Source organism: Amphibalanus amphitrite, unplaced genomic scaffold (assembly GCF_019059575.1).
Source record: "Amphibalanus amphitrite isolate SeventyFive unplaced genomic scaffold, NRLGWU_Aamphi_draft 000230F_arrow, whole genome shotgun sequence".
NCBI classification, from domain to species: domain Eukaryota; kingdom Metazoa; phylum Arthropoda; class Thecostraca; order Balanomorpha; family Balanidae; genus Amphibalanus; species Amphibalanus amphitrite.
In genome coordinates, this window is record NW_024881725.1 from 438,033 (window position 1) to 464,644 (window position 26,612).

Genomic DNA, 26,612 nt, shown 5'->3' on the forward strand with positions numbered 1-26,612 from the left:
GTCTGTTTTCTGTTTATCAATTTCTAATGAGTGTAGAAATGAAACGCGGTCTTGTATTCGTAAATATTACGATCGATGTATTGATTTCGATTGCACGTGCGTTCACATGGACACTTGATATCTATCCGAAAATTATCGTATATAGGCAATGGTCATAGTTGACGGCGGCCAAGGCATACGCTTACCGGACCACGCAGTTTCCTTTGCAGCATTTTGCGTGAAATAGAATATCTGAAAGTCGATAACGTTCATCCAAAAGATACAACATTTGCACACGATTGGACGGATGTGCTCGACCGCATACCGTAACAGTTTCAAAGCTTTTCATTACCATACGGCACTTGACGGAACCCGAGCGATTAGCTGATGCTCCCGTATTGGTGTTGGCTAATCTGATATGATTTTTGAGAGGTGCGATAGTTTCCTTTTATCCCTGGTCGCCATCGGCCGAGCTAGGACCATCGCCACCCGTGTCGGCTGCAGCGCTATCTGTCGGCTGATCTGCCGCTTCTGGTGGAGCATCTCCGCCGCCAGATGTCTCTTGCGCTTGTTCTCCGTCCGCTGCCCCGGACGCTTCGGCGTTCGCTGGTACGTCGCCTGCCGCTTCTCCGGCTCCTTGCTCGCTGTTCTCCGTCGGCTTCTCTTGAGCTGCTTCGTCAGTGGCTCCTTCGTTCGACGGCGGAGATTCCGTTGCTTCTTGTCCCTCAGCGTTATTAGCGGCGTCTCCGTTACCGTTACCGTTAGGCTGGGTGTTACCATCGCCGTTACCTTCGTCTCCCGTGTTGCCCTCACCGTTACCATTCACATTTCCACCATCTCCGTTACCATCACCAGGTGCACTTTCACCACCCTCGCCTCCACCTACACCACCGTCAGCCGGGCTGAGGTGCGCAGAGGAGGCGGCCTTGGCCTCCAGCTGGCTGACTGAATCCTCCCCGGATGGCGAGTCCTGCAGCGGTCCCGACGTCCCGGCCTGCTCCGGTAGCGAGAACGACACCCTCCGGCCGGCGGGGACGTGCGAGGGCGAGCCGCCGTCCGCCGGGATCTCCAGAGACGAGTTGTCGATCCCTGTCGGAACGGGGAGGGATTTTACACAGTGCACTTCACAGTTTTGCGCAGTATTCCGTTTCAATAGCGGATCTGTTGAAACCGCTCAGACCTAAATACAAATAATTTTCCTGATACCACAATTACAAGAACGCATCAACGTGCCCATCAGCTTTGCAGGCGCCTGCCATTATGTCGACAGCACCATTGCCCTAACGCCATCCCCTATGTCGTGTCACAGACTTTTCCCTCTTACAACACGCCCGGGACGTTGTGGAAATTGCTGCACTGGTCACGAGCTCGCCAGACCATATGTCCCGGTTTCCGTCTATCTCGCCGCCGGGGTGGACATCCCCCCCCCCCCCCATTGAGACACCCCCGGCTGGATTTCCGCCTCAGCTGTGCCGCCTCAGCTATGGTTACCCGGGGATAGGGGTAACGTCGCTCCGACCTCCGGTAACCGATGTTCAGTCAGCAGCGGCGGACACCAGTGATAAGCTAGCTTGAACCGAGGAACTGCTGCTAAAAGTTCATTTATTTTTTGTGTATTTTGTTTGTTATGGTTACCGTCTTCGAGTCCAACATGGGAATTGTTCCTGTCGCTGGCGCAAGGAAACGGGCCTTGTCCGTCTGGCCGAACCCCGGACCACGGCACCGACCATTGATCTGACCACAGGATGACCTTTAGTGCAGCAGTTCCGTACACTGGGACAGCGATTATTGGATTACCATTTGGCCGCTGCTGTGATGTTTACTCGACGTCCACTATTTACATGTCGCTTCTGGCAGACGGTAGCGGGAATTACACGTAATACAGTGTAGGAAAAATGGCATCACGACACAATGTGGGCGGTATTTACACTGTAAGCCGGTTACTGACGTCAAAGACCTCAGCAGCTGGCGTTTTAAACGTTTTGTATCATTGAGGCGAGAGCTTACGCCTTCCATTGATGTGCTTACGTCTTCCAAATATTTCTCCTACGCCGCAATTGATGTTTACCTACATTAGAAATGTTCGCTTATGCACCACGAAATGCACCACGGTCCACATTCTTCACTATCTTTCCCACTCTGTGCTCTTCTCGCATCTCGCTTTTTTTTCGACGCAACATAATGCTCAGATATTTAATGATCAGTAGGTAGATATGTGCAGACAGGTAGTGCCCAGTTATAGGTGCTTGCTGATTACATGACTAAAGGGCAGATCGTTTTACCTATTTGTTGACACAACAATCGTAAGTCATGGGGACTGCCATGTGGCACGCCATGTGATAATCTGGGCGTTTGTGGCCCTACTTATACTGTGACGAATAGCACACTCACAATGTGTGCTAAGCAGCGTTTGGTCTGCGGAGGACACCTTTCGGCTTACCGCCATAACAAGGTCCCCGTGGGAAACATGCGGAACAAATGACCTCGATTTGCATTTAGATCGAAATCAGATTCCGGGAGAATAGCTAATCGTGGGTAGATCACACATGCATTATGCGGTCCAGTCCTGCAATGCGACTGAAGCCAATTTTGATGTTATGAGCGATAGGACGGGAGCTCCGCATTTATGTGACGCATTTCATCGATTCATTACATTTAGTCACTAAAAATGAATCATCATTCGGAGTTCTTGCTAATGCTGTGACACTTTACGGAGATGGAAAGAGGAATGGGACTGGTTCCATTTGACCTGCAATGGCATGGCATATTCATGCTGTTGCCGGCTAAAAAAGGTGCTGCGATATTTTTCTTATAGTGCTCGCCTATCTGCTACACCTGTCTAGGGCAACCTGGCAGTTGGCACCTCACAGCTAGGCCTCTGTGTATAAAACGAAACTTATTGTATTTTAGATATCGTCTTAGGTTCGCTCTTATCCCGAACGGTGGTTAGAATATATGTATTTTTTTTCGGTGAGAAAACATTAGTTACAATGTTTTAACCCTCGCCGGCCCGGACCTATTGGTTTTCTACATACGCGCCGGCCTGGGGGGGGGGGGGTACGACCCCCCTCGCCCCTGGTGGAGCTAGCGCGTCGCGGAAAAAAGGAGCGTGTGCGCCGTTACGAGACGCAGAGATCGATACCCGATTTAAAGGTCCTAGGTCACCGGTAGCCTCTGAGGTCAGGACAGATCAAGTGCTCCAAGGTCCCAAGGTACGGTTCCGTCTTGGTAAATAACTTCGCAAAACATGGCCACAGAACTGCGATTTTGGCAGCATGATATACTTTTTGTTTGGGTGAGGTCAACTTCGGGTGTTAACCTCAGGTTACGGTCAGGTCAGCGCCCCCAGGTCACGAAATTGGTCAAAGTAGGTCATGTCGCATATCATTCGATTCGGCAGGTCTTCCTGAGTTCATTGGTGGCTTTCCCAACTCGCTAGCTAAATTTGATCGGGAGTTATTGACGAAAAACTAATATGACCCTAATGACGTCATAAATGACGTCACGCAAGGTTCACATTGCAAAACTGGCGCATGTAACCTTGCAAGGAGTGCATCAAATCATGATTCTATGTGCTTGAGATAGTTGGAGATCGTTCCCGGCGCCAGAATAGCAGTTTTCATTTTTCCCCATTGACTTATACCTGACCTCCCAGCCAGCCTTCCCAAATGGGGCCCATATGGGCCCCAAGTGGGCAGCAAACTGGGGCCCATCTGGGCTGCCCACTTGGGGCCCAGATGTGTTTGTCATGGGCGTCCAACTGGGTCCCATATGGGCAGCCCAGATGGGCCCCATATGGGGCCCAGCCGGGGCACATATGGGTCCCACATGGGCTTTCCCAGCCGGGACCCACATGGGTATAATTGAAGAATCCCACATGGGGCCCATGTGGGTTCGAAATGGGACCCATATGGGGCCCAGCCGGGGCACATATGGGTCCCACATGGGCTTTCTTAGCCGGGACCCACATGGGTATAATTGAAAAATCCCACATGGGGCCCATGTGGGTTCGAAATGGGACCCATATGGGGCCCAGCCGGGGCACATATGGGTCCCACATGGGCTTTCCCAGCCGGGACCCACATGAGTATAAGCGAAAAATCCCACATGGGGCTCATGCGGGTTCGAAATGGGACCCATATGGGGCCCAGCCGGGGCACATATGGGTCCCACATGGGCTTTCCCAGCCGGGACCCACATGGATATAAACGAAAAATCCCACATGGGGCCCATGTGGGTTCGAAATGGGACCCAATTGGGGCCCAGCCGGGGCACATATGGGTCCCACATGGGCTTTCCCAGCCGGGACCCACATGGGTATAAGCGAAAAATCCCACATGGGGCCCATGTGGGTTCGACATGGGACCCATATGGGGCCCAGCCGGGTCCCATATGGGCTTTCCCAGCCGGGACCCAAATGGGTATAAGCGAAAAATCCCACCTGGAGCCCATGTGGGTTCGAAATGGGACCCAGCTGGGACCCATACCCAGCCAACATTATTACCTTGGCCCCACATGGGGCCCAGGTGGGCCACTTGGTGGGACCCATGTGGGCAGCCCATGTGGGGCCCACATAAATTTGTCCCTGGGTAAATGGTGGGGCCCACCTGGGCTGGCCCACGTGGGCTCAAGGTGGGTACCATATGGGGCCCACCTGGGCTGGCCCACATGGGCTCAAGATGGGTACCATATGTGGCCCACCTGGGCAGGCCCACATGGGCTCAAGGTGGGTACCATATGGGGTCCACGTGGGCCAGCAGATGTGGGCCCTAGGTGGGCCCCATGCTGGCTCACACCTCCCTAGCATCGTTTGTATTAATCAATAAATATTCACCAAAGCCCATCTTAGTTCCCACCAGAACCTACAATTAATTTCAATATGATTATAATATAATCGATGTCTGCTATTTCAATCACTCCCCCTGATCATTGCTGAACGTTCGCCACCGCAACAAAACAAACTGCCAGTGATCAATATTTATATTATCGATAAACACAAAAATGCTGTTTAAACTCTCTGCTCTCTTCTGCTCATCTCTAGACTTCTTCTCTCATCTGCTCCTCCGCTAAAACTCCAGCTGGTCTCCTCTCCTGGCGGCCTCCGTCGCGGTTCCTGGCACCCGTAAACCACTTTCGTGGCGCCACCTCCAGCTGGCCGTTGTTGGTGTCCTGGGTAAGCCCGTTCCGCCGCACGGCTCCTGTAAAATAAGCACCAGCAATGTAAAATGTGCAGACACATAAGCGAATTGTGTATTGCCCGTGCTGTGTTCTACCATGATTCTGTATTACCTGCATTAAAAGTAACATCATCTGATTTGACTTGAATAATTGAGAAATGATCTTTAAATATTTTTTTTTGCAGGAAATAATCTGATGCAGAATAAACATACAAGGTCCGATTATGATGGACACAAAGGACATTAGCGCTTTATAAGTCGGCTGCTTGAAATTCGCTAATCGGACAGTAATTGACGACACCTGAAATAACATATGAATGGGAGTGCTGCTGTTATTCTGACATCCGCTATCAGGTGTCCAAGGGAGTTGGGCAATTAAATAAAGAGATAAAACCATTACTTACTGAACACGACATCAAAAAGCCGGGTACCGCCGAAAGCCCTTTTCCCGTGCCGTCCATTTACGCTTAGTCGCGTAGCGAGTGCGCTCGTCATGACGCCTGCTATCGTCCTTCGGACCGGTGTAAGCGGGGGCGCTTACACCGAGGTCGGCGACAAACAGCCACCCGGAGTATCTGTCCACTGCCACGAGGTACTTCCTGCCGGCGTGATCGGCAAAGTCGATGTGTAGTTCGAACGGCCTTTCCGCTGGCGGTCTCCTCATCATGGTCTCTTGCTGCTGAGCGGGTAGATCTCTCTGGCAGCTGGTACAGCAGCGGGTGACATTTTCCACATCCCGGTAGATCCCGGGCTAGTAGACGATCTGTCTTGCGCGGGCCTTTGTCTTCTCCTTCCCCAGGTGGCTGGCGTGGAGGGCTTCTAGAACAGTCCTTCGTAATCGCTGTGGTATGACGAGCCTGCAGCCGATCCGGCCTGACCGACTGGACATCTCCACCGACCGCAGTGACGCCTTCTACCTCTGGAAGGAGAGATGGGACGACTACGTCCTGATGTCACAGCTGCGACTCCAACTCGACCAACTAGCGATACAGCTGGCGTCGCTGCGGGCGCGCCTCTCCGAAGAGACTCGAACGCGGTCGTGGTTGCGGCGCGGCCGCCACGGCTACGCATTCCTGCTTCCTTTCACTTTCGTTCATCGCACTTTGTACTCACTATGGGCGGGTTCGAGCTAATACCGACCGCGCCATGTGTCGGTTCCGCCCGAATTAAGGCTTTATTGGACACGCACACCACTCAGAGTCTCAACGCCAACTGGCCCGCCCAGACGCCGCAGCCCCGCCAGCCGGTCGGCCGGTCACCGCCCCGGGCGGTGCAGAGGCGGCCCCAGGCCCCGTCCGGTGGGCCGAGCTCCGCCGGCGGGTCGCCCGCGCAGGGGCGGGCTCAGGCGACACAATCATACGACACAATCACAACATTGACTGTCCAATATCAGCCGTAGCTGGTCTCACAAACATCAACTATGCGACTTCCTCACGACGTCGAAGTGTATTTTGGAGGCATGAGACTAAACAGCGAGTTCTTTTTTCTTGTAATATCATACACATTGGACAGTGAAAAAATAAATAATGGGCTGCCCACATCCAGCCCACCTACACCCCACTACATGGGCTGCCCACGCAGTGCCCATGTTAAGCCCACCATACAGGAACACCGCGTGAATGCCTGTGTTCACCAAAATTCCTGGATATGCCCTCGTACATGTGCAAGCAATCTCATTATCAAGCATTATGCCTGCCAAAAAATATGTGGGCAGCCCATGTGGGGCCCACATGCAGCCCACATATTTGCCCATCTCTAGCCCATGGCCCACCTAGCCCACCATGCCCATCAACTGCCCATGTGGGGCCCACATGGGCATGCTGGCTGGGGTTTGCCCATTTGGGCCCCACGTGGGCCCCGGATGGGTGTGCCCAGTTTGTTGGTGCCCAGTCTGCCCACATGCTGCCCGCATCCAGCCCAGATAGGTGTCGGGTCAGTTAACAAAGTTTTGTAGTAAGGTTTGCCCATTTGGGCCCCATGTGGGCCCCGGATGGGTGTGCCCAGCTTGTTGGTGCCCAGTCTGCCCACATGCTGCCCGCATCCAGCCCAGATAGGTGTCGGGTCAGTTAACGAAGTGTAGTAAAGTTTGCCCATTTGGGCCACATGTGGGCCCCGGATGGGTGTGCCCAGCTTGTTGGTGCCCAGTATGCCCACATGCTGCCCGCATCCAGCCCAGATAGGTGCCGGGTCAGTTAACAAAATTTTGTAATAAAGGAAATGTTTATATATGGTGTAGGTGTCGGGTCAGTTAACAATTAGTTTTGTAGTAACTTTTGCCCATGTGGGCCCCGGATGGGTGTGCCCAGCTTGTTGGTGCCCAGTCTGCCCACATGCTGCCCGCATCCAGCCCAGATAGGTGTCGGGTCAGTTAACAAAGTTTTGTAGTAAATTTTGCCCATGTGGGCGGCTGGGCCCCATGTGGGCCCCGGCTAGGTGTGCCCAGCGTGTTGGTGTCCAGTTTGCCCACATGCTGCCCGCATCCAGCCCAGATACCTAGGTGTCGGGTCAGTTAACAAAGTTTTGTAGTAAATTTTGTCCATGTGGGTGGCCGGGCCCCATGTGGGCCCCGGCTGGGTGTGCCCAGCTTGTTGATGTCCAGTTTGCCCACATGCTGCCCGCATCCAGCCCAGATAGGTGTCGGGTCAGATACCAACATTTTGTAGTAAAGGAAATGTTCATGTCTCAGCAAACATGCCCACATGGTTCCCATATGGGGCCCACATGGCCCCCCCCACCTCTTCCATATGGGCCCCTGATGGGAATAGCAGTGGGTGACACATGGGACCCGTATGGGCAAGCCCACGTAGGCCCCATATGAGACCCACGCGGCCCCCACATGGGACCCATATGGGTCAGCCTACATTGAGCCCATATGGCATCATGTATGAACTTGATGTACTTGGAGTCCAAAATTCACATGAACAACAGTCACCTTTTTTGCTTTTATGCTCTTGGAGTAACTTAAATGGGGCCTACATGGGTGATCCATATGGGACCCACATGGGATGCCCATCTCCAGCCCACATGCGTTTGGCCCACCTGACCCATTTTTCCCATATGGGGCCCATATGGGTAGCCCATCTGTAGCCCATGTCCCACGTGAGCCCATCTGGCCCATGTTTACCCCATATGGGACCCACATGGGATATCCATCTCCAGCCCACATGCGATTGGCCCACCTGGCCCATTTTTATCCCATATGGGGCCCATATGGGTAGCCCATCTGTAGCCCATGTCCCACTGGGCCCATCTGGCCCATGTTTACCCCATATGGGACCCACATGGGATGCCCATCTCCAGCCCACATGCATTTGGCCCACCTGGCCCATTTTTATCCCATATGGGGCCCATATGGGTAGCCCATCTGTATCCCATGTCCCACGTGAGCCCATCTGGCCTATGTTCACCCCATATGGGACCCACATGGGATGCCCATCTCCAGCCCACATGCGTTTGGCCCACCTTGCCCAGTTTTATCCCATATGGGGCCATATGGATAGCCCATCTGTAGCCCATGTCCCACGTGGGCCCATCTGGGACCCACATGGGATGCCCATCTCCAGCCCACATGCGTTTGGCCCACCTGGCCCATTTTTATCTCATATGGGGCCCATATCACATGAGAGGCCCATCTCCAGCCCACATGCGTTTGGCCCACCTGGCTCATTTTTATCCCTTATGGGGCCCATATGGGTAGCCCATCTGTAGCCCATGTCCCACGTGGGCCCATCTGGGACCCACATGGGATACCCATCTCCAGCCCACATGCGTTTGGCCCATCTGGCCCATTTTTATCTCACATGGGGCCCATATGGGTAGCCCATCTGTAGCCCATGTCCCACTGGGCCCATCTGGCCCATGTTTACCCCATATGGGACCCACATTGGATGCCCATCTCCAGCCCACATGCGTTTGGCCCACCTGACCCATTTTTATCCCATATGGGGCCCATATGGGTAGCCCATCTGTAGCCCATGTCCCACGTGGGCCCATCTGGCCCATGTTCACCCCATATGGGACCCACATGGGATGCCCATCTCCAGCCCACATGCGTTTGGCCCACCTGGCCCATTTTTATCCCATATGGGGCCCATGTGGGTAGCCCATCTGTAGCCCATGTCCCACGTGGGCCCATCTGGCCCATGTTTACCCCATATGGGATCCACATGGGATGCCCATCTCCAGCCCACATGCGTTTGGCCCACCTGGCCCATTTTTATCCCATATGGGGCCCATATGGGTAGCCCATCTGTAGCCCATGTCCCACGTGGGCCCATCTGGCCCATGTTCACCCCATATGGGACCCACATGGGATGCCCATCTCCAGCCCACATGTGTTTGGCCCACCTGGCCCATTTTTATCCCATATGGGGCCCATATGGGTAGCCCATCTGTAGCCCATGTCCCACGTGGGCCCATCTGGCCCATGTTCACCCCATATGGGACCCACATGGGATGCCCATCTCCAGCCCACATGCGTTTGGCCCACCTGGCCCATTTTTATCTCACATGGGGCCCATATGGGTAGCCCATCTGTAGCCCATGTCCCACTGGGCCCATCTGGCCCATGTTTACCCCATATGGGACCCACATGGGATGCCCATCTCCAGCCCACATGCGTTTGGCCCACCTGGCCCATTTTTATCCCATATGGGGCCCATATGGGTTGCCCATCTGTAGCCCATGTCCCACGTGGGCCCATCTGGCCCATGTTCACCCCATATGGGACCCACATGGGATGCCCATCTCCAGCCCACATGCGTTTGGCCCACCTGGCCCATTTTTATCCCATATGGGGCCCATGTGGGTAGCCCATCTGTAGCCCATGTCCCACGTGGGCCCATTTGGCCCATGTTCACCCCATATGGGACCCATGTGGGCATGTTTGCTGGGGCTCAGCCCATATGGGACCCAGATTTAGCCCAGATAATAGCCCACATGTAGCCCATGCCCACTTAAGCCCAGATGCCCCACTTTCAGCCCATATGGGCCCCATTTGGGAAGGCTGGCTGGGCTCATATGACCTTTAGGAAAAATCTGAGATATACAAGTTATGAGATTCGTAATGGATATTAGATCCTGCAAGTTTCATTTCCCTGTGAAAGCTCCTCTGGCAGTGACGGCGTTGCGAAGTTGCGACATCTGAAAACCGTGCAGAGGTTCTTTTTTCACGTCATAGGTCAGTGACCTGACCTGGCCCGAAAATGCGGTTGGTGTCAAAAGATCCGGCTTGAATCAAAGGTCATGTATGGCAAGTTTCAGCTCTCTATGGCCAGCGTGTTCGGAGCTATCGCGAAAAAAATATATGGGGACGGCACCCCACCCCCCACCCCCTCGGCTGGCGAGGTTAAATAAAATCGAATAACATATCACCGTACAATCGCAACAACGACAATACTCTGTTTTGCGAAATAATCAACCTCTTCTTTCTATTCCCTCGCACCAGATGAGAAGTGCATTTCTCACTTGAATTTTGTCATGGCATGGAGTATGGACGCACAAATTACAACGAAAAAAAAAATGTCGCAGATGTGACAACCTTATGCCAGACCCGTTTCGTTCTATAGGTATCAGGTAACAGTCTCGTTTACTTCCCTTCAAGTTCACAACTACAGTCAACATTCTTTCCTGTTCATTCACCAGTTCCTAATTCCTATCTATCCCTTCTACCTTTGGCTCGTCTCATGGGTCTCATGATCCCTCTCATCCGTTCTTACACCCTATTTGACCTGTTGACCAGCCCCTGCCCGCTCACTCACTCCCCCATCCTCATATGGCATGTGGGACTTTCCTTATTTCAATCCCATGACACATCCTTTCCTGGCTTCCCCCCATGACCCTTTCCCTCACCCCACCCCGCCATCCCGTCTCTCACCATTCTCGAAGTCCCTCTGCGTGGCGGCGCTGTCACTGCTGTCCGACCCGGCCGGTGACCCGGGGCTGAGCACGGCACCCGCCGACGGGCTGCTGGCACACACACCCATCGCGGCCGCCGTCACCGACGCGCCTGACCGGACCGTGCCGCCGCCGCCGCCGCCGCCGTCGGCATCGTCACCAACGACGATCGATTCGACGCGATCCTTCAAGTGACTCGGGTGCCGGCGGTACCCCGTGGCCGGTGCCAGGGCGATCGGCCGGGCCCGGCCCGGGGTGATCGGCGGATGGTGTGCGCCCGTGTTCCCACGACCGGTGCCCCTGGACACGGAATGCACTCGTATGCAGCGTGCCAAGGACGGTCCGTGACGCCACAGCGTCTGGTTCGATGCATGTACTTACGTACAACACGGGCGGGTGCATGGGCCGGTGTTGTAGTTACGTAAATGGCTTGTGGGGCATGTTCCATTCGGGTTCCTGGAAGTCACGTCAGCCGGCCGACACAACTAGCCCCTAGGGGGACCACCAGGCCCCTGTCCGGCCGGCCGGTGCTTCCAGCTGGAATGTGTGCGATATTTACGCGATCGATCAGCCTCGGCATACCAAAGTCACGACCGTCTTTAGTCATTCGGATTGCCTCATGCGTAACATTCGGCCACGGAGCTCCCTTGTGGCATCCATCCATGGCCCAGCTCAGGGGCGGTCGCAGACTTGGAGTTTGGGGAGGGGCCAACTTGGCAAAGGGGCCCCTGCGCTGACCCGGGGGGCCCAGTGCTAGCTTAAAGGGGCCCACGGGCGTAGTGCACGGGTGCAGAAATCCAGGCCATGGCCGGTGAAGCGGGGGGGGGGGGGGGGTAGGGAGCGGCACTCGAGCGGAGGCTCGTTGCGAGCTTTGAGGATGTTCCATGTCGAAAAGGTACCGATAAGTGCATTTTAAAGCATTGATAATGCCAATAACTCACGCAAATGTGAATGGACTACCGAAAAAGTAAAGACGGCTAACTTTGCCATTTTCTGAGATCATCGTGCTAAAACTTTTGACAGTGGGTCATCGGTATCTGTTCACTGTTCAATCACACGTGTTCCGTTTCATTTTTGTTTCTTAGGTACTTGAGCACAAATGTAAGTTTTGAAGACCATTACAGTAGCAAATGCTTCGAAAGATGGATAGTGGGCAAAATATCCTAAATTTGTCGTGCTGCATGGAAAGTAGTGTTGCTGAGAAAAGGGGGTTTGTTCCAGATTGTTGTGGATGCAGAATACATTGTCTGCACCCTATGCAGAATTATTGATGTCCGTGAAGTTGGCGACGTCGCCAGCGACTTTTCCAGCGACGAGCACCGATTTTAGCCAAAACCTCGTCCAAGGTCAATTGGACCATGAGGATCACGAAAAACGAACCCATATACCCCTAAACCTTGACCTTCAAGGTCAAATTCAAGGTCAAAGGACGGGGAACTGAAAAAGTGCCATTAAATATTGTCCGATTTTCAAAATTTTGGCACCAAAATGTAGCGCGTGCAAAGTTCTAGCCGCACATCGAAAACCATTTTCATCAAGGTCAAACTTCAAGGTCAAATTCAAGGTCAAAGGACGGGGAACTGAAAAAGTGCCACTAGATATTGTCCGATCTTCAAAATTTTGGCACCAAAATGTAGCGCGTGCAAAGTTCTAGCCGCACATCGAAAACCATTTTCATCAAGGTCAAACTTCAAGGTCAAATTCAAGGTCAAAGGACGGGGAACTGAAAAAGTGCCACTAAATATTGTCCAATTTTCAAAATTTTGGCACCAAAATGTAGCGCGTGCAAAGTTCTAGCCGCACATCGAAAACCATTTTCATCAAGGTCAAACTTCAAGGTCAAATTCAAGGTCAAAGGACGGGGAACTGAAAAAGTGCCACTAGATATTGTCCGATCTTCAAAATTTTGGCACCAAAATGTAGCGCGTGCAAAGTTCTAGCCGCACATCGAAAACCATTTTCATCAAGGTCAAACTTCAAGGTCAAATTCAAGGTCAAAGGACGGGGAACTGAAAAAGTGCCACTAAATATTGTCCGATCTTCAAAATTTTGGCACCAAAATGTAGCGCGTGCAAAGTTCTAGCCGCACATCGAAAACCATTTTCATCAAGGTCAAACTCCAAGGTCAAATTCAAGGTCAAAGGACGGGGAACTGAAAAAGTGCCACTAAATATTGTCCGATCTTCAAAATTTTGGCGCCAAAATGTAGCGCGTGCAAAGTTCTAGCCGCACATCGAAAACCATTTTCATCAAGGTCAAACTTCAAGGTCAAATTCAAGGTCAAAGAACGGGGAACTTTAAAAATGCTAAGTCACCAGCGACTTTTCCAGCGACGAGCACCGATTTTAGCCAAAACCTCGTCCAAGGTCAATTGGACCATGAGGATCACGAAAATCGAACCCATTCACCCCTAAACCTTGACCTTCAAGGTCAAATTCAAGGTCAAAGGACAGGGAACTGAAAAAGTGCCACTAAATATTGTCCGATTTTCAAAATTTTGGGACCAAAATGTAGCGCGTGCAAAGTTCTAGCCGCACATCGAAAACCATTTTCATCAAGGTCAAAATTCAAGGTCAAATTCAAGGTCAAAGGACGGGGAACTGAAAAAGTGCCACTAAATATTGTCCGATTTTCAAAATATTGGCACCAAAATGTAGCGCGTGCAAAGTTCTAGCCGCACATCGAAAACCATTTTCATCAAGGTCAAACTTCAAGGTCAAATTCAAGGTCAAAGGACGGGGAACTGAAAAAGTGCCACTAGATATTGTCCGATCTCCAAAATTTTGGCACCAAAATGTAGCGCGTGCAAAGTTCTAGCCGCACATCGAAAACCATTTTCATCAAGGTCAAACTTCAAGGTCAAATTCAAGGTCAAAGAACGGGGAACTTTAAAAATGCTACGTCACCAGCGACTTTTCCAGCGACGAGCACCGATTTTAGCCAAAACCTCGTCCAAGGTCAATTGGACCATGAGGATCACGAAAATCGAACCCATTCACCCCTAAACCTTGACCTTCAAGGTCAAATTCAAGGTCAAAGGACGGGGAACTGAAAAAGTGCCACTAAATATTGTCCGATCTTCAAAATTTTGGCACCAAAATGTAGCGCGTGCAAAGTTCTAGCCGCACATCGAAAATCATTTTCATCAAGGTCAAACTTCAAGGTCAAATTCAAGGTCAAAGAACGGGGAACTTTAAAAATGCTACGTCACCAGCGACTTTTCCAGCGACGAGCACCGATTTTAGCCAAAACCTCGTCCAAGGTCAATTGGACCATGAGGATCACGAAAATCGAACCCATTCACCCCTAAACCTTGACCTTCAAGGTCAAATTCAAGGTCAAAGGACGGGGAACTGAAAAAGTGCCATTAAATGTTGTCCGATTTTCAAAATTTTGGCACCAAAATGTAGCGCGTGCAAAGTTCTAGCCGCACATCGAAAACCATTTTCATCAAGGTCAAACTTCAAGGTCAAATTCAAGGTCAAAGGACGGGGAACTGAAAAAGTGCCACTAGATATTGTCCGATCTCCAAAATTTTGGCACCAAAATGTAGCGCGTGCAAAGTTCTAGCGGCACATCGAAAACCATTTTCATCAAGGTCAAACTTCAAGGTCAAATTCAAGGTCAAAGGACGGGGAACTGAAAAAGTGCCACTAAATATTGTCCGATCTTCAAAATTTTGGCACCAAAATGTAGCGCGTGCAAAGTTCTAGCCGCACATCGAAAACCATTTTCATCAAGGTCAAACTTAAAGGTCAAATTCAAGGTCAAAGGACGGGGAACTGAAAAAGTGCCACTAAATATTGTCCGATCTTCAAAATTTTGGCACCAAAATGTAGCGCGTGCAAAGTTCTAGCCGCACATCGAAAACCATTTTCATCCAGGTCAAACTTCAAGGTCAAATTCAAGGTCAAAGAACGGGGAACTTTAAAAATGCTACGTCACCAGCGACTTTTCCAGCGACGAGCACCGATTTTAGCCAAAACCTCGTCCAAGGTCAATTGGACCATGAGGATCACGAAAATCGAACCCATTCACCCCTAAACCTTGACCTTCAAGGTCAAATTCAAGGTCAAAGGACGGGGAACTGAAAAAGTGCCACTAAATATTGTCCGATTTTCAAAATTTTGGACTCAAAACGTAGCGCGTGCAAAGTTCTAGCCGCACATCGAAAACCATTTTCATCAAGGTCAAAATTCGAGGTCAAATTCAAGGTCAAAGGACGTGGAACTGAAAAAGTGCCACTAAATATTGTCCGATTTTCAAAATATTGGCACCAAAATGTAGCGCGTGCAAAGTTCTAGCCGCACATCGAAAACCATTTTCATTAAGATCAAACTTCAAGGTCAAATTCAAGGTCAAAGGACGGGGAACTGAAAAAGTGCCACTAGATATTGTCCGATCTTCAAAATTTTGGCATCAAAATGTAGCGCGTGCAAAGTTCTAGCCGCACATCGAAAACCATTTTCATCAAGGTCAAACTTCAAGGTCAAATTCAAGGTCAAAGAACGGGGAACTTTAAAAATGCTACGTCACCAGCGACTTTTCCAGCGACGAGCACCGATTTTAGCCACAACCTCGTCCAAGGTCAATTGGACCATGAGGATCACGAAAATCGAACCCATTCACCCCTAAACCTTGACCTTCAAGGTCAAATTCAAGGTCAAAGGACGGGGAACTGAAAAAGTGCCGCGAAATATTGTCCGATTTTCAAAATTTTGGCACCAAAATGTAGCGCGTGCAACGTTCTAGCCGCACATCGAAAACCATTTTCATCAAGGTCAAACTTCAAGGTCAAATTCAAGGTCAAAGGACGGGGAACTGAAAAAGTGCCACTAGATATTGTCAGATCTTCAAAATTTTGGCACAAAAATGTAGCGCGTGCAAAGTTCTAGCCGCACATCGAAAACCATTTTCATCAAGGTCAAACTTCAAGGTCAAATTCAAGGTCAAAGGACGGGGAACTGAAAAAGTGCCACTAAATATTGTCCGATTTTCAAAATTTTGGCACCAAAATGTAGCGCGTGCAAAGTTCTAGCCGCACATCGAAAACCATTTTCATCAAGGTCAAACTTCAAGGTCAAATTCAAGGTCAAAGGACGGGGAACTGAAAAAACGTAGCATTTTTAAAGTTCCCCGTTCTTTGACCTTGAATTTGACCTTGAAGTTTGACCTCGATGAAAATGATTTTCGATGTGCGGCTAGAACTTTGCACGTGCTACATTTTGGTGCCAAAATTTTGAAAATCGGACAATATTTAGTAACACTTTTTCAGTTCCCCGTCCTTTGACCTTGAATTTGACCTTGAAGTTTGACCTTGATAAAAATGGTTTTGGATGTGCGGCTAGAACTTTGCACGCGCTACATTTTGGTGCCAAAATTTTGAAAATCTGACAATATTTAGTGGCACTTTTTCAGTTCCCCGTCTTTTGACCTTGAATTTGACCTTGAAGTTTGACCTTGATGAAAATGGTTTTCGATGTGCGGCTAGAACTTTGCACGCGCTACATTTTGGTGCCAAAATTTTTAAGATCAGACAATATTTAGTGACACTTTTTCAGTTCCCCGTCCTTTGACCTTGAATTTGACCTTGAAGGTCAAGGTTTAGGGGTGAATGGGTTCGATTTTCGTGATCCTCATGGTCCAATTGACCTTGGACGAGGTTTTGGCTAAAATCGGTGCTCGTCGCTGGAAAAGTCGCTGGTGACTTAGCATTTTTAAAGTTCCCCGTTCTTTGACCTTTAATTTGACCTTGAAGTTTGACCTTGATGAAAATGGTTTTCGATGTGCGGCTAGAACTTTGCACGCGCTACATTTTGGTGCCAAAATTTTGAAAATCGGACAATATTTAGTGGCACTTTTTCAGTTCCCCGTCCTTTGACCTTGAATTTGACCTTGAAATTTGACCTTGATGAAAATGGTTTTCGATGTGCGGCTAGAACTTTGCACGCGCTACATTTTGGTGCCAAAATTTTGAAAATCGGACAATATTTAGTGGCACTTTTTCAGTTCCCCGTTCTTTGACCTTGAATTTGACCTTGAAGGTAAAGGTTTAGGGGTGAATGGGTTCGATTTTCGTGATCCTCATGGTCCAATGGACCTCGGACGAGGTTTTGGCTAAAATCGGTGCTCGTCGCTGGAAAAGTCGCTGGTGACGTAGCATTTTTAAAGTTCCCCGTTCTTTGACCTTGAATTTGACCTTGAAGTTTGACCTTGATGAAAATGGTTTTCGATGTACGGCTAGAACTTTGCACGTGCTACATTTTGGTGCCAAAATTTTGAAGATCGGACAATATCTAGTGGCACTTTTTCAGTTCCCCGTCCTTTGACCTTGAATTTGACCTTGAAGTTTGACCTTGATGAAAATGGTTTTCGATGTGCGGCTAGAACTTTGCACGTGCTACATTTTGGTGCCAAAATTTTGAAGATCGGACAATATCTAGTGGCACTTTTTCAGTTCCCCGTCCTTTGACCTTGAATTTGACCTTGAAATTTGACCTTGATGAAAATGGTTTTCGATGTGCGGCTAGAACTTTGCACGCGCTACATTTTGGTGCCAAAATTTTGAAAATCGGACAATATTTAGTGGCACTTTTTCAGTTCCCCGTCCTTTGACCTTGAATTTGACCTTGAAGGTCAAGGTTTAGGGGTGAATGGGTTCGATTTTCGTGATCCTCATGGTCCAATTGACCTTGAACGAGGTTTTGGCTAAAATCGGTGCTCGTCGCTGGAAAAGTCGCTGGTAATGTAGCATTTTTAAAGTTCCCCGTTCTTTGACCTTGAATTTGACCTTGAAGTTTGACCTTGATGAAAATGGTTTTCGATGTGCGGCTAGAACTTTGCACGCGCGACATTTTGGTGCCAAAATTTTGAAGATCGGACAATATTTAGTGGCACTTTTTCAGTTCCCCGTCCTTTGACCTTGAATTTGACCTTGAAGTTTGACCTTGATGAAAATGGTTTTCGATGTGCGGCTAGAACTTTGCACGCGCTACATTTTGGTGCCAAAATTTTGAAGATCGGACAATATCTAGTGGCACTTTTTAAGTTCCCCGTCCTTTGACCTTGAATTTGACCTTGAAGTTTGACCTTGATGAAAATGGTTTTCGATGTGCGGCTAGAACTTTGCACGTGCTACATTTTGGTGCCAAAATTTTGAAAATCGGACAATATTTAGTGGCACTTTTTCAGTTCCCCGTCCTTTGACCTTGAATTTGACCTTGAAGTTTGACCTTGATGAAAATGGTTTTCGATGTGCGGCTAGAACTTTGCACGCGCTACATTTTGGTGCCAAAATTTTGAAAATCGGACAATATTTAGTGGCACTTTTTCAGTTCCCCGTCCTTTGACCTTGAATTTGACCTTGAAGTTCAAGGTTTAGGGGTGAATGGGTTCGATTTTCGTGATCCTCATGATCCAATTGACCTTGAACGAGGTTTTGGCTAAAATCAGTGCTCGTCGCTGGAAAAGTCGCTGGTGACGTAGCATTTTTAAAGTTCCCCGTTCTTTGACCTTGAATTTGACCTTGAAGTTTGACCTTGATGAAAATGGTTTTCGATGTGCGGCTAGAACTTTGCACGCGCTACATTTTGGTGCCAAAATTTTGAAAATCGGACAATATTTAGTGGCACTTTTTCAGTTCCCCGTCCTTTGACCTTGAATTTGACCTTGAAGTTTGACCTTGATGAAAATGGTTTTCGATGTGCGGCTAGAACTTTGCACGCGCTACATTTTGGTGCCAAAATTTTGAAGATCGGACAATATCTAGTGGCACTTTTTAAGTTCCCCGTCCTTTGACCTTGAATTTGACCTTGAAGTTTGACCTTGATGAAAATGGTTTTCGATGTGCGGCTAGAACTTTGCACGTGCTACATTTTGGTGCCAAAATTTTGAAAATCAGACAATATTTAGTGGCACTTTTTCAGTTCCCCGTCCTTTGACCTTGAATTTGACCTTGAAGTTTGACCTTGATGAAAATGGTTTTCGATGTGCGGCTAGAACTTTGCACGCGCTACATTTTGGTGCCAAAATTTTGAAAATCGGACAATATTTAGTGGCACTTTTTCAGTTCCCCGTCCTTTGACCTTGAATTTGACCTTGAAGGTCAAGGTTAAGGGGTGAATGGGTTCGATTTTCGTGATCCTTATGGTCCAATTGACCTTGAACGAGGTTTTGGCTAAAATCGGTGCTCGTCGCTGGAAAAGTCGCTGGTGACGTAGCATTTTTAAAGTTCCCCGTTCTTTGACCTTGAATTTGACCTTGAAGTTTGACCTTGATGAAAATGGTTTTTGATGTGCGGCTAGAACTTTGCACGCGCGACATTTTGGTGCCAAAATTTTGAAGATCGGACAATATTTAGTGGCACTTTTTCAGTTCCCCGTCCTTTGACCTTGAATTTGACCTTGAAGTTTGACCTTGATGAAAATGGTTTTCGATGTGCGGCTAGAACTTTGCACGCGCTACATTTTGGTGCCAAAATTTTGAATATCGGACAATATTTAGTGGCACTTTTCAGTTCCCCGTCCTTTGACCTTGAATTTGACCTTGAAGTTTGACCTTGAAGAAAATGGTTTTCGATGTGCGGCTAGAACTTTGCACGCGCTACATTTTGGTGCCAAAATTTTGAAAATCGGACAATATTTAGTGGCACTTTTTCAGTTCCCCGTCCTTTGACCTTGAATTTGACCTTGGAGTTTGACCTTGATGAAAATGGTTTTCGATGTGCGGCTAGAACTTTGCACGCGCTACATTTTGGTGCCAAAATTTTGAAGATCGGACAATATTTAGTGGCACTTTTTCAGTTCCCCGTCCTTTGACCTTGAATTTGACCTTGAAGTTTGACCTTGATGAAAATGGTTTTCGATGTGCGGCTAGAACTTTGCACGCGCTACATTTTGGTTCCAAAATTTTGAAGATCGGACAATATCTAGTGGCACTTTTTCAGTTCCCCGTCCTTTGACCTTGAATTTGACCTTGAAGTTTGACCTTGATGAAAATGGTTTTCGATGTGCGGCTAGAACTTTGCACGTGCTACATTTTGGTGCCAAAATTTTGAAAATCGGACAATATTTAGTGGCACTTTTTCAGTTCCCCGTCCTTTGACCTTGAATTTGACCTTGAAGTTTGACCTTGATGAAAATGGTTTTCGATGTGCGGCTAGAACTTTGCACGCGCTACATTTTGGTGCCAAAATTTTGAAAATCGGACAATATTTAGTGGCACTTTTTCAGTTCCCCGTCCTTTGACCTTGAATTTGACCTTGAAGGTCAAGGTTTAGGGGTGAATGGGTTCGATTTTCGTGATCCTCATGGTCCAATTGACCTTGGACGAGGTTTTGGCTAAAATCGGTGCTCGTCGCTGGAAAAGTCGCTGGCGACGTCGCCAACTTCACGGACATGAATTATTGTTGGTGCAACTGCGCCCACTGCACCCATGGTTCCTACACTTACTTCGGCCCATCGATAGCGCTTCAGCGATACCTATCGCCTAGAGGCTGCAATGGGGCCCTTATAGTACGGTGTCAGACCTCCAGAGGCCGGCGTTGGATCCAAGGGTCAGCGAAGGGCCTCAAAGGCCCCAGGTAGGGCCCCAGAGGCTGATGTGGGCCTTCAGAGGCAAGTGCGTGACGTCCAAAGGTAAGGCTTGAGCCCCCAGAGAACATAATAGGGCCATCAGTGGCCGGTGTAGAGACCTCATAGGCCAGTTTTGGGCCCCCTCAGAGGCTAGTGTGGGGCCTCAGGTGTCGGTATGAGGCACTTAAAGACCGTTACGGGTCCTCAGAAACCGGCATCAATCCTTCATAAGCCAGTACGGGGCCCTCAGAGGCACATAAGGGTCAGTTTGGGTCCCAGAGACAGAAATGGGACCATCAGAGGCCGGTGTGGGACCTTTAGAGGCTGGTTTGGGCTCTTAGGGGCCAGTTAGGCCCTTAGAGACCAGTACAGGGCCTCCAAAGGGCAGTTTGAGACCATCAGAGACCGAATTGGGCACTCAGAGGCTAATCTAATGTGGGTCTTTACAGGCCAGCATGGAGCCCTCAGAGGTTAGCGTGGGCCATAAAAGACCGACATGGGCCGGCGTTGGACCCCAGAGGCCAGTAGAGGGCCCTCGAAGGCCAAGATGGGCCCTCAGAGGCCGATGCGGGCCCTTAGAGGCCGGCATCAGGTCTTCAGAAGCTCGTGCGGGGCCCTCAGAGGCTAAGGTGGGTCCTTACAGGACAGTACGGGCCCTCAGAAGTCAGTGTGGGGCCCTAAAAGATCGGCATGGGCCGGCGTTGGACTCCAGAGGCCAACAGAAGGCCCTCAAAGGCCAATATGGGCCCTCAGAAGCCGATGCTGACCCTTAGAGGCCGGCATCGGGTCTTCAGATTCCAGTGCGGGGGGCCCTCAGAGGCTAATGTGGGCCTTTACAGGCCAGCATGGGGCCCTCAAAGGTCAGAATGGGACCCTAAAAGACTGGCATTGGCCGGCGTTGGACCCCAGAGGCCAGCAGAGGGCCCTCAAAGGCCAAGATGGGCCCTCAGAGTCCGATGCGAACCCTTAGAGGCCGGCATCGGGTCTTCAGAATCCAGTGCGGGGCCCATAGAGGCTAATGTGTGTCCTTACAGGCCAGCATGGGGGCCTCAGGTCAATGTGGGGCCCTAAAAGACCGGTATGGGCCGGCGTTGGACCCCAGAGGCCAGCGGAGGGCCCTCAAAGGCCAAGATGGGCCCTCAGACGCCGATGCGGGCCCTGACCGGCCGGCATTGGGTCTTCAGAATCCAGTGCGGGGGGGCCCTTAGAGGCTAATGTGGGTACTTACAGACCAGCATGGGGCCCTTAGAGGTCAGTGTGGGGCCCTAAAAGGCCGGCATGGGCCGGCGTTGGACCCCAGAGACCAGCGGAGGGCCCTCAACGGCCAAGATGGGCCCCAGAGGCCTATGCGGGCTCTCAGAGGCCGACATCGGGTCTTCAGAATCCAGTGCGGGGCCCTCAGAGACACTTAAAGGTTAGTCTTGGGCCTCGAGAGACAGAAATGAGACCACCAGAGGCCGGTTGGGCCCCTGAGGCCGGTTTAGGGGCCCTCAAAGGCAAGTGGAGGGCCCTCAGAGGTCAATGTGGGTCCTCAGCGGTCAATGTGGACGCTTGACCGCCACTGAAGGGCCCTCAGAGGTCAGTGTAGGACCCTCAAAGACTGGTATGGGAGCTGTTCATGGCTGGCGTGGGTTTCTCGAGCCTCGTGACAATCGAATACGGGCCAGGGCCCCTTACGGCCATGGGGGCCCATCGGTTGTTTGGGGGGGGCCAAATGATATGATGGCCCCCCCTGATTTGCCTTTGGGGGGGGGCCATGGCCCTGATGGCCCCCCCCCCTGCGACCGCCACTGGCCCAGCTCCAGCAACGAGTCTATTAATTAAATCGCTAATTAACTCTGAGGAATGCATAATTTTATACACACACAGGTAGGTGCTGCACCGTGATCATTGTTATGAAATATGTGATTCAATATCGGCATCCCCCAGGGACGTAGCCAAGTTGAATAGGCCACCCGCCCCTCCCCTTGGACCCCCCCCCCTCCTTAGCCCGCCCGTCCCGTCTCGAAGCAGAAATTGCACGCACTCCACTCGCCTGAGCCGCCGGGCGGGTTTCTTTCTGCGCGCTGATTGGCTGTTGTCATGCGGTCGCTCCCTGCCCCGCGGCGCTTTTCAAATTCGTCCTGCTTGCGTCCTGCACTGTGCGTGGGCGGCCGCGCTCTTATACGGCCTTGGCCGCGTGTGAAGTGCGGTGTGATTGTTGTTAAAGTGTTTTAGCTTGTGATAAACCAAAGTGAGAGTGTTGTGCCGGTGTTGGTGCTGGTGTTGGTGTCTGGTGCTAGTGTTTGTGTAGTGATTATGAAGCCGATTTGCCCGAAGGCCCGAGGCCGCTGCGATGCTTCGTCGAAGGAGCCGAGCAAAGGTCAGTCTTGTATTACAATATTCATGCATGAATGGTAATGGGAAATATATTTCCCGGATTTGTTTTTTTTTTCAAGCATGGGAGAAAAGGGCTGGTGTTGGTGTGAACATTGATCAATCCATGGTCAATATTTGATAATAAGCATGCTGCTGTAGTACCTATTGCTGTTATCGTTAATTGTAATACGCTGTGGTAGGTAAAAGGTATTTTGTTTTCCACAATAAGTCTGTCTATTTAGAGCTGGGATAGCCGTGCGCTCTTTCTCGTGGATTACTCAATTTCAATTTATTGGTCTTCAAGTTGGTGGTTCTTCCCGCTTTTCCCGTGATCTGGTATAATAACGCATTGCACGTTCATGCGAGCGACGTGCAATAGTTTCGAAATCGAATGTACCTTATCATCTGATGTTCCACTCACCAATTATATGCCTGAGTGAATGAGATCCGAACGTTCGGCCGGTTCGAATGTTGATGTTCTATGGAATTGAATTTTAATCGGTCTGATCGGTGCTGCTACACTAGACTTAGACTAGCAAAATAACTATAGGGCCATACTGCATGCATGATGGACTTGCGTGGCGGCCCCAGTGGGGAAGAAGGGGTGGGGAGCAATCACCAACAGATACCTACCTAATTTGTTCGGGTCACGGATGTTCATTCTCCTTTCATGCACTGTCGTTTATCTCATCTGAAAATAACCTACATGCCCCATCCAGCAGCCAACAGTAGCGGCGGAACACCTTCTTAAGGGGGGGGGGGGCACTGCCGACTTTTGGTTCCATTCTTTCCGTGCAACGCCCATAGGGCAAATGTTAAAATGGCAAAATCAAGGGGGCACGGTGCCCCGGTGCCCCCCCCCCCTCGTCCGCCGCCTATGGCAGCCAACAGGGCATTGACGCATCTTACGCTTTATTACGTTTCGATATTACAGGGTGATTTTTTTTAACTGTTAAAAAGTAAACGTCAATGGTGGTCCCTAAATCGAAAAATCTTGTGCAAAAAAGCAATGCACGTGATAGATAAATCTGGGACATTTTGCATGGTGTCATGATTAATCCCTTTTAACCGAAGGCCTCGGCCCCAATGGAGCCTGAAAATGTCCCACCAATCGGGCACGCATGGTCCACCGCCGTTCAGTAAGGAACGACACAAAACGATGATTTTGAAGCATTGAGGCAGTTCGAAGCATACGATCATCAAGGAGATGCCTCAGAAAGACGTTAAATAATGCACGAACAAGCTTGTAGTCATGAATAACCTTCAAACGGTCCATCTGGCGTATCTGCAGCCTCTGAAGAATCAGTCTTCAGGGAGAAACAAAAACAGCGAATCAGACACCACCAGGGCCGCCAGTAGCAAAATCCTCGACCTGCCCTTTCTATGTAGACTTCTAGTTTTTGGACCTAGGTATGGCAGATATAACAAGAAAACATTGGAAATATCTGGCAGAGCTGAAAATGGGTGATAGGAGCCTTTTCAGTCCGCCTAATGAGCATGGGAGTCCATGGTGCTGTTCAACACGTGCTCAGGCGGGCTGATTCGTGTTGATGAGAGAGGGGGTAACTTCAAGCACAAGTAAAATACACGATGGACGTTCCTTCACATCGTATCTGCATGAAATCAAAATGTCCCAGAATGCTCGTCATGCTGGTATATAATTTTACAATATATATTTGCATTTTAGCGCCGTTAAACCTCATTACTTTTTGTCAAGTAAAAAAAAATCACCCTGTATATCGAAAATCGTTCAGCTGCAACTATTTCCAAATAAATTTCTGACAACTCAGCTTCGAACTCCGTATAAAGCTGATGGACTTTCACCCGTGCGTTAACTGCACAGTGCACATCCATTCCATTTTATTTGACTCCCTCGCACGCGAATTAAAAGCAAAGCAAGCTCATTAGAGGGTGTATTTATTACTTTTCATCTGTCTTGACCAATAAATCATCGGAAGAGCGTAAAGGACGGACAGCACCGTCTGCCATATTATATCGCATTTCATTGTGACATTGCGCAGACATTTTTCCTGAATTTGATATCGCAAATCGCTGCCGTGTTCTGCAATCTGTACCTACTGGATGCCACGATCAGTGGTCACTGCGTGTTCTGTTCCACGCATTAAGCCCGTGTCATATTACATGTATCTATTCCTTCAGTCTGACCACTGGCTATCGTCGTCAAGACGCCCCCGGAAATCATGGCGATGGCTTCCTGACCGTTTATATACGTGTCTTTTAGTGCTCATTTCCTCGTGTAATTTGAAGATGCTGAGATTTTCAATGTGGCTCGCGCCTCGCCCCTTTCCGTCTACTCTGCTATAAGTTCTTCGCTAAATGAACGAAAGCAAACCACTGAGTCATTTTAACCACCTGATTTTCTAGTTGATTTAAATTAAATGGGCTTCATCTGGTTAAAATTCAGGAAAAGACTAGCTCCATTTTAACGCTAAGCATTTACTTCTGATTTCTGAGCACAATTTGAATTTTCGCATGTTTGTGAAATACGTATTTACGTTTACATTCAAATCAAGCCTAACCCTTGCAGCGAGACAGAGTCTAGTGAACTAACTGATGACTCTCAGATCCGCTTCGACTCGCCACGGCCCACTCAGTCCTAATGTGTCGCACGTTTAGAATCCGATCAATGCGACTGGTCGAACCCGCCCGTAACGAGTCGATCGCCAAACGTTGGCCGCTGGGGGCGGACACGGGTCGGTGGGGTGTTTTGAACAGCCGCTCCAGTCCCGCCAGTCTGTAGTGTGAAGGCCAGTCATTGGCGGAATTAAATGAATGTTGTGACGCCCGCAGAGGTGACCTGACGCCCACGGTTGGATGGTTCGAGAGCGTGGGTGGTGCTGGCCTCACACGGTAATGAAGTCAATCAGATATAGATAGTGCGCAATCGACGTATCGACGTTGCATACCAATTTTTTTTTTGGAGTTCTTCGTTTGATATGCTCTTTGTGTGATATCTTTACCAGTTACTGATTTTTAAAATTTTATTTTACCTATTAATATTTTATTTTATTTCATTTTTTATGTTATTTTATTCTTAGCGGGGCCGTTATCTTATTTCTCAAGAAAAGTTCAGCGCTTTCTAGCACGGATGTAGGTAAGTACATACATACGAGGACGTATGTATGTACCGCTTAGTGCTTAGTGCTTATGGAACACGACTTATACCTACTGCTTACCGCGAGGCACACGCCACCCGTCTGATCAGTCATGCAGTGTCGATATGTCCGTCTAGCCGGCATTCGTCGGTCGTTGACCCCGGGACAGAGTCGCTGACCCAGGCTCAAGGCTCCCTATCGATTGTCGCGAAGTAACCTGCATGGCCCGTGCTGTTGACTAGAAACCTTGGCACACAGCTCGGCGGCCGCTAAAATAGCCACCATGCACGCAGTGTGTGGGATCCAACTAGTCTCACCTGTCCTCCATTGGACGCTGATTGGACGTCTGGCGATTTTTATGGATTCGATTGGACGACGATCGGACATGGTTCGACATCTTTTGGCTCTCAGTCCGAGCCCATCTGTAGAGGGTAGTTTGTGGTTATTGCAAAACGTTGGCACGGTGGACAGGGACAGCGTCCACCGCAGCTTATACGCCCGCTCGACAAACTACG

The 26,612-nt window shown here is 49.7% G+C and overlaps 1 protein-coding gene and 1 long non-coding RNA gene across 3 annotated transcripts; both read right to left on the bottom strand.

The window, feature by feature from the left end:
• Positions 1-51: 51 nt before the first annotated feature.
• LOC122385771 (circumsporozoite protein-like) lies at positions 52-11,327 on the bottom strand. Its single transcript, XM_043374261.1, has 2 exons — positions 11,032-11,327; positions 52-1,068 (listed from the first exon to the last, which is right to left on the bottom strand). The coding sequence occupies exons 1-2, from the start codon at positions 11,138-11,140 to the stop codon at positions 428-430; spliced, it is 750 nt and encodes a 249-aa protein (XP_043230196.1). The 5' UTR covers positions 11,141-11,327; the 3' UTR covers positions 52-427.
• On the bottom strand, positions 4,945-6,968 carry LOC122385772. Of its 2 annotated transcripts, XR_006257263.1 has the most exons (3): positions 6,138-6,967; positions 5,561-5,975; positions 4,945-5,177 (listed from the first exon to the last, which is right to left on the bottom strand). It is a non-coding gene; the product is annotated as an uncharacterized LOC122385772 (long non-coding RNA). The 2 variants fall into 2 exon arrangements; XR_006257262.1 differs by having other exon boundaries at positions 5,561-6,968.
• Positions 11,328-26,612: the final 15,285 nt, after the last annotated feature.